The sequence below is a fragment of the Erinaceus europaeus genome, chromosome 17, assembly GCF_950295315.1.
Source record: "Erinaceus europaeus chromosome 17, mEriEur2.1, whole genome shotgun sequence".
In the NCBI taxonomy this organism is placed as follows: Eukaryota; Metazoa; Chordata; class Mammalia; order Eulipotyphla; family Erinaceidae; genus Erinaceus; species Erinaceus europaeus.
Genome location: NC_080178.1, coordinates 52,115,141 through 52,123,226, shown reverse-complemented (window position 1 = coordinate 52,123,226; position 8,086 = coordinate 52,115,141). Strand labels below are relative to the sequence as shown.

The 8,086-nt window shown below is 40.7% G+C and overlaps 1 protein-coding gene across 1 annotated transcript; it reads left to right on the top strand.

Moving 5' to 3' along the window:
• Window positions 1–460: 460 nt before the first annotated feature.
• On the top strand, window positions 461–5,980 carry LOC132534065 (coiled-coil domain-containing protein 81-like). The gene is made up of 2 exons (XM_060177488.1): window positions 461–898; window positions 5,890–5,980. The coding sequence occupies exons 1-2, from the start codon at window positions 674–676 to the stop codon at window positions 5,959–5,961; spliced, it is 297 nt and encodes a 98-aa protein (XP_060033471.1). The 5' UTR covers window positions 461–673; the 3' UTR covers window positions 5,962–5,980.
• The last annotated feature ends 2,106 nt before the right edge of the window (window positions 5,981–8,086 follow it).

Here is an 8,086-nt window from a genome sequence, read left to right as displayed (position 1 = left end):
TCAGAAAGGAAAACACAAGTAGAACCTGAACTGGAATGGGTGTATTGCACCAAAGTAAAAAACTCTAGGGTGGGTGGGTGGGGAGAATTCAGATCAAAGAAAGAGGACTTAATGGGGGTTGTATTATTATATGGAAACTGGGAAATTTTATTCATGTACAAACTATTGAATTTACTATTGAATTTAAAACATTAATTTCCCAATAAGGACATTTTTTAAGAAAGAAAAATATAGCCTTCGAATTGGTTATATTTTATGCAAACATCATTTGAAAACTTTGAGTCTAAAATTCTCTCAGGATTCGTCTTTATCATCCCTTCAGAGAAGTCAGCATGTGGTTCTTTTCTTCCCACCTTCTGTTTGCTTTGTTTCTAGGGGGTCTACATACCTGCTTTTGGGACATTTACTTTTATGAGCCAAAAACTAGATGCTGGGAACAGGTTTAACTCTATCCAGATACCGATCTTTATCATGTCAGAGAAGCTATTGCAGCTACATGGACTACGACAAACTAAGATGCACACACCTGGTAAGTAGCTCTACTGGCTAAACCTTTCCCATTAAAAGAGAGACAGTTATTTCTGAGTATCTGCCATCTGCTCACTGTCTTTCCCCCACACAACTGTCCTTTTCTCTTCCAGGGGATATCCCCGTTGTACCACTGAATTTTATCATGGTTGCCATAGCGGGGCATTATAGCAGGGACACAGTCGAAGGATGCATTAAAGAAACTCTGCAGCTCTTATCACGATCAATCTGCACACGAAAGAAAGTTGAATTTACTTTCCAAGGAATCGGTATCCTTACAATTGAAAATGACAAAGTAAAAATGAAATTTTTTCAGGACTTCTTGTCTGCAGTGGATACAAGTGGCAATCTGGAAAAAGGTATTGCAAAGGTAATGTTGACCTTCTAATTATTTCTCTTTCTTACAGTTCTGAATTGTCTATAGAGGTGTCACCCTTCAGTGTTGGCCTGTCTTAGATGACAAGTGCCCCTTGGGCAAAGAAAGGCTTGATTCTAAGTGTCTTACTCAGATAAAATGGCCAGAAGGATAAAACATCTGAAGGTCTGAGCCAGGGACAGGGGAAAATATGGTTTAAAAGTATCTTACTGGGAGTTGGGAAGTAGTGCAGCAGGTTGAGCACAGTAGGCCCAAAGCGCAAAGACTGGCATGAGGATCGTGGTTTGAGTCTGCAGGTGTCTATCATTCTCTCCCCCTCTCTGTCTTCCCCTCTTCTCTCCATTTCTCTCTGTCCTACCCAACAACAAAGACTTCAATAAGGACAATAACTACAACAATAAAACAACAAGGGCAATAAAAAGAGAATAAATAAATATAAAAATAGATAAAAGTATCTCACCCACATAATTTCTTTTTTATTATTTTTATTGGGGAATTAATGTTTTATATTCAACAATAAATACAATAATTTGCACATGCATAACATTTCTCAGTTTTCCACATAACAATACAATCCCCACTAGGTTCTATGTCATCCTTTTGGAACCTGTACTCAACCACCACTACACCAGGGAATGTTTTACGTTGTGGCAGTACACCAACTCCAGTTCGGTTTCTACTTGTGTTTTCTGATCTTGTTTTTAAGCGTCTGCCTGAGAGTGGGATCATCCATATTCATCCTTCTGTTTCTGACTTCTTTCAGTTAACATGATTTCTTCAAGCCCCATCCCATATGGGTTTACAATGGTGAAATCACCATTTTTAATAGCTGAGTGGTATTCCATTGTGTATATAGACCACAACTTGCTCAGCCACTCAACTGATGTTGGACACCTGGGTTGCTTCCAGTTTTTGGCTATTACAAATTGTGTTGCCAAGAACATAGGTATACACAAATCTTTTTGGATGTGCATGTTGGGTTCCTTAGGATATATCCCCAGGAGAGGAATTGCAGGATCATAGGGTAGGTCCATTTCTAGCCTTCTGAGAGTACTCCAGACTGTTCTCCACAGAGGTTGGACTAATTTACATTCCCACCAGCAGTGCAGGAGGGTTCCTTTGACCCTACAACCTCTGTAGTATTTGTTGCTGCTACCTTTTTTGAAGTATGACATTTTCATAGGAGTGAAGTGGGATCTATTGGTTGTCTTTATTTGCATTTCTCTGCCAGTCAAAGACTTGGAGCATTTTTTCATGTGTTTTTCATCCTTTTGGATCTCTTCTGTGGTGAATATTCTGTCTATGTCTTCTCCACATTTTTGGATGGCTTCATTTGTTTTCTTGTGGTTGAGGCTGGTAAGCTCTTTATATATTTTGGTTATTAGCCTCTTGTTTGATGCAGGGCATGTGACGATCTCCCATTCTGTGAGGGGTCTCTTGGTTTGGGTATTGCTTTTTTTGCTGTGCAGAATCTTTTTAATTTGATGAAGTCCGATAGGTATATATTTGCCTTAGTCTACTTTGTAACTGGATTCATTTCATTGAAGATGTCTTTAATATTTATGTGGAAAAGAGTTCTGCCAATATTTTCCTCTAAGTATCTGATAGTTTCTGGTCTAACATCTAAGCCCCAGATCCATTTAGAATTTACTTTTGTGTTTGGTGGTTCACATTCATTCCTCTGCATGTTTCAACCCATTTTCCCAACACCATTTGTTGAAGAGACTCTGCTTTACCCCTTTTAATAGTCTGGGCACCTTTGTCAAAGATTAGATGTCCAGTGTGTGGGGGCTTACTTCTGGGTTCTTGGTTCTATTCCACTGGGCAGTGTGTCTATTCATGTTCCATTACCCAGCAGATTTGATTACAAGGACCCCATAAAACAATTTGAGGTCAGGGAGTGTGATCCTCCAGTTCTGTTCTATCTTCTCAAGATTATTTTTGACAATTCTAGGTCTTTTTGGTTCCAGATAAACATTTGTAGAATTTGTTTTATACTCCTACAAGATGTGTATGGATACTTGATGGGGATAGCATTAAATTTGTATATGGCCTTGGGCAGTATATTCATTTTAATGATGATAATTCTTCCAACCCTTGAACATGGAATTATCTTTCCACTTCTTTGTGTCTTTTTCAATTTCCTTGATTAGTGACTCATAATTTTATTATACAAGAATTTCACTTCTTTGGTTAGGTTTATTCCTAGATATTTTATTTTTTTTGTTCTTGTTGTTTCTGTAGGAAAAGGAATTGATTTCTCGATTTTTCTTCATCTAACGTAGTGTTTGCACAGAGGAATGCCACTGAATTTGAATATTAATTTTGCAGCCTGACACCTTACTGTATTGCTTAATGATTTCCTAAAGCTTCTGGCTGGATTTCCTAGGTTTATCTTTGTATACTATCATATCATCTGCAAATAGGGAGAATTTGACTTCTCTTACAATATGTATGCCTTTAATTCCTTGCTCCTGCGTGAAAGCTTGGGCAAGAACTTCCAAAACTATGCTGGGTAGTAATGGTGATAGTAGGCAGCCCTGTCTAGTACCTGATATGTGTGGAAATGCTTACAGTTTTTCACCATTGAGTATGATTTTGGCTGTAGGGTTCTGAGGGATCAGAGCTCCAGGACACATTGATGGGGTTATCTGTCCAGGGAAGTCTGGTTGGCATTGTGCTTGCAGCTGCATCCTTTTGGCTAAAAAGAGAGTTAAAATATAAAGCCAAACATGTTTTTGACTGATTATGAACCTAAAGGCTAGAATGGCACAAATGAAGAGTTGGGGGTGGTCTCCATTCTCTGCTAATGGGCGTATTTTAGTTATATTTGTTTTTTAAGCTTTATTTTTTTTTATTTACAAAAGGAGACAATAACAGAACTGTAGGATACTAGGGGTACAACTCCACACAATTCCCACCACCCGATCTCCATATCCCATCTCCTCTCCTGATAGCTTTCCTATTCTCTATCCCTCTGGGAGTATGGGCCCAAGGTCATTTTTGGGTTACAGAAGGTGGAAGGTCTGGCTTCTGTAATTGCTTCCCCACTGAGCATGGGCTTTTACTCATTGATCCATACTCCCAGTCTGCCTCTCTCTTTCCCTAGTAGGGTGGATCTCTGGGGAAGTGGAGCTCCAGGACACATTGGTGGTGTCATCAGTCCAGGGAAGTCTGGTCGGCATCATGCTGGCATCCGGAACCTGGTGGCTGATAAGAGAGTTAACATACAAAGCCAAACAAATTGTTGAACAATCATGGACCTTAAAGTTGGAATAGTGGAGAGGAAGTGTTGGGTGGGGGGTACTCACTGCAGACCAGTGTACTTGTGTACTTCTGCTTTCAGGTATATATTTTTCCTTGGTTTATGGACACATGTCAACATATGCTCTATCTCAGGGGACCTGGTCTATATCTGGGTTTGGGGACTTTATTGGGGAGTGGACCACCTGGAATGGAATTAGAGAATACTATGAAAGGAAAGGTCGCTCCTGAGTGATGAAGCTGAAGGGTTGTCATTCCACACCTGAAGTCTCTGGACACAGTCTGAAGTGAAGCATGCTGGGGTGGTACTCGTTGCGTTGTTTAGGTTGTGATCGGCGGATGCAATATTATTTGACGTGAATTGAGAGAAGCATGCAGGAAAGTCCAAAGGGTCTGAGGATATACTAGTTTTTTTTCTCCCTGAGCCTGAAATGTTATATGCAGATGGATCCTAGTTATTGTCTGGGGAGATGATGTCATGGCTGGAAAAAGGACCAGAAAGCTGGATCAGGGAAGAGAGTAGCTTCCAAATATGCAAAAGGTATATAAATATTGTTGACTGTAAACCCCATCAATTGGATCTGATTGGTTGCCCTAATTCAGCTTAGGAGCCTATTTGATTGACCTCTGTATCCCTTTAGATCCAACCTCACATTCTGTGATCATCAGTAAGAACATTCCAATTGCCCCAAAATTAGGACCCATCTTCCTCAGGTGTAGCATAGAGTATGTGGTCCAGCCTCCTTTCAGAGGATGGAACATTCTCTACTGTTGTTGATTTGAGTGCAAGGACCTGTGGGGGTCCACAAAGGGATCTGTTTTGTTGTTCCTGATACATATGACTGGTAACAATGGAGAAAGGGATTTATTTGAGGTCAAGGCCCATCATGTCTGTTTGGGAGTCTCAGGACTCCCAGACTCGGGCCCCAGCTTGATGGGGTGGCCTGATAGTGACTAAAGAGTCATTGTTAAAGTATGCCATTCTCTTGCCCTTATTGAGCTTTTGCTGTCCTTGCTTTGATAAGGATATCTTGGGAGTAAGTATAATAGGAAATAGGGAAGGAACTTCCCTATTCTTTATCCCTCTGAGAGTATGGACTCATGATCATTATGGGGTGCAGAAGGTGGAAGGTCTGGCTTCTGTAATTGTTTCCCTGTTGAACACTGGCATTGGCTGGTCAGTCTATATTCCCAGCCTGTCTCTCTCTTTCCCTAGTGGGGCAGAGATCTGAGATAGGTGTGGCTCCAGGTGGAGTCATCTGCCCAGGGAAGTCAGGTTGGCATCATGGTATCATCTGGAACCTGGTGGTTGAAAAAGAGTTAATATAGAAAGCTGAACATATTCTTGACTAATCATGAACCTAAAGGCAACAATATTGCACATGAACATTTGGGGTCTCTGTTTTGAAAAAAACAGGTAAGTCTATTTTAGGTTTATTCTAAGGGCTCCATTTTTGCCTGAGCCTAACAGCTGATATGCAGGTGGACACAGGTTACTGTCTGGGGAAATGGTGTAATAGTTGGAAAAGGGACTAGAAAGCTGGATCGAGGAGAAGAGTAGGAAGATCATTATTAAATGGGGGGGGGGTTAAGCTTGAGACTTTAGTCACTGAGCATCCAACAAGCCAGCTTTCCGGTAGGATTGTTTCCAGGGAGCCTGTGAGGTGTCTGGGTCCTGGGCTATAGACCAGCTATAAATCTCCTCTCTCCTTATTGTCCAGAAACCTCAAAATGTCAGTTCAACTATAGCAAACATCAAAAATTCGAAGAGAAGTCCAAACTGTGTTCTTTAATTCCCCAGTTGAGTGCCTTGCCCCACAGGTTCCATGGACCTATCAACCCTGGCCTCCAAAACTCTCTGCCAACCACATACCACTCTGACAGCCCTGTATTGAATCTGGTGACAGAACTAGAAAAGTCACATTCAAACTGAAACCAAAACCCAAAGGCATCCCCTCCCCCCCCCCCTGGGGAGTATGAGTACCTTTTGAGACCTCAGTTTAGAAAAGGCAGGTCACAGTCTGACTCAGGCTAAAAAAGAAAAGAGTCTTCAGTCTGTGATTTCTGCATAACAAAGTCCAAGCACTCACTCATGGCAGAGAAGTAGGTTTATTTCAGTATTATCAGGCTGGCTGGGGTGCTGCTCAGAACTGAGAATTCTCCTAGTTTCTTATTCAGGTCCAGTGAGCAGGCAAACCTTTTGGTCCATTCCTAGATTTGAATTTGAATTAAAAGGAAATAATGAAACACTGGAAAAAATTGAACAACCTAAACTGAGGAAATCCGTGTTAAGAATGAAGTCAGACAAAGATGATGTGCAAGGTAGGCCAAAGATTTTAGCTGTTTTCTCTTTTCTGCTAAGCAGCAGGGCATTGTTGCTGAGCAACTCCTGTGCCAAAAATCAGTACCATTAGAGTTATAAGAAATGTGTTCTTCTAAGAAACTGGTCTTCTAGAATTTTCTTTTTTTTAATTTTATAATTATTTATTTTCCCTTTTGTTGCCTGTTTTTTATTGTTGTTGCAGTTGTTATTGTCATTGATGATGTTGTTGTTGGATAGGACAGAGAAATGGAGAGAGGAGAGGAAGGCAATTGGGGGGAGAGAAAGACAGACACCAGCACACCTGCTTCACTGCTTGTGAAGCAACTCCTCTGCAGGTGGGGAGCCAGGGGCTCGAACCGGGATACTTACACTGGCCCTTGTGTTTTGTGCCAGTGGCATTTTTCCAGATGGCTATCGCCTGACTCCCAAGAAATATGCTCTTCTAAGAAAAAGCTCTTCTAGAATTTTCTATCTCACCTTAACTCTAATCCCTGAGATTCTCAACTAAGACTCTTTGCTGGCTCTCTACTACTTAAAAGAGTCAAAGTTCAGATGGCTACCGGGGGAGGGAAGTGGCCTAGGTAGGTAACAGAAATGCATCAAGTGAGCTGCATGTAACATGTTCCATATATATATATATATATATTCTGAGTAGGAGTTTACAACTCTCTTATATGGCTTAATAGAAAATAGTAGGATTCTCACGTCTGTAGCTGATGTGAATTTGGTTGAAACATATGTAGAAATACAAAGGTTTTCTTTATTTTTTTCTAAGTTATTGGAGATAGCTAGAAGTTGCCAGACAATGTTTTGAGGACTGTTCCTTTCATAAAGAGATTTTACTTGCTATCTTAAGTTGTTATTTATGCAATCTTTCCCTTTCACTTTCTTCCCTTCTCTCTGTCTATCTCTCTCTCTCTCTCTCTGTATCTGTCTCTGTGTGTCTCTGCCAGGGATTGAACCTGTGATTTAAGAGCATCAGACACAAAAAAGTCTTTTGCATAACCACTATGCTATCTCCCTGGCCCATTATGCATTATATTAAGCACTTAGCACAGTTGGTGTAGAGTAAGAATGTATTATATGTTCCTATTGTATTTTTCTCTCTTCATTGTATCTATATGACCATTAAAGCCTCAAAGGAAAAGACTGAAAGGAAACTTAACTCTTTCTCTTATTTTACAGTCAACTTTCTACCTAGACCTCCAGGTAAAAAACCCACTCCAGCATCTGGAAATATTGAACACGTAATATTGCCTACCACCATGGAATCTAATAAGACTGTCTTTACAAAAACAAGAACCAAAAGGTAACATGATGGTCTTTTGTGGGGGGTTAGGTGGGGATCACACTTTACTAACTGTAGTCTGAGTCTTATCTTGATTCAGGGATATTAGATGTTTCCATCCATGCCTTCACATGGTGTCCCTGCATTTGTGCTCCATGGTGAGGACTGCAGAGATGTTCAGGGCTCACAGTCTATCAGGGGGAAGCTAGGTGTGCATGGTCATTAGCAGTGCCAAATACACTGGAGACCTCACTTACCTTGTTTAGTAACTTTGCTTTAGAATTTTGATTCCACAGGAAGAGGGTGT

Bases quoted from the DNA above. Each gene is read 5' to 3' on its own strand.
- LOC132534065 (XM_060177488.1), top strand. From the start codon at position 674: ATGGTTGCCATAGCGGGGCATTATAGCAGGGACACAGTCGAAGGATGC. The intron at 899-5,889 runs GTAATGTTGACC...CTTATTGTCCAG, and splicing joins TGGAAAAAGGTATTGCAAAG to AAACCTCAAAATGTCAGTTC.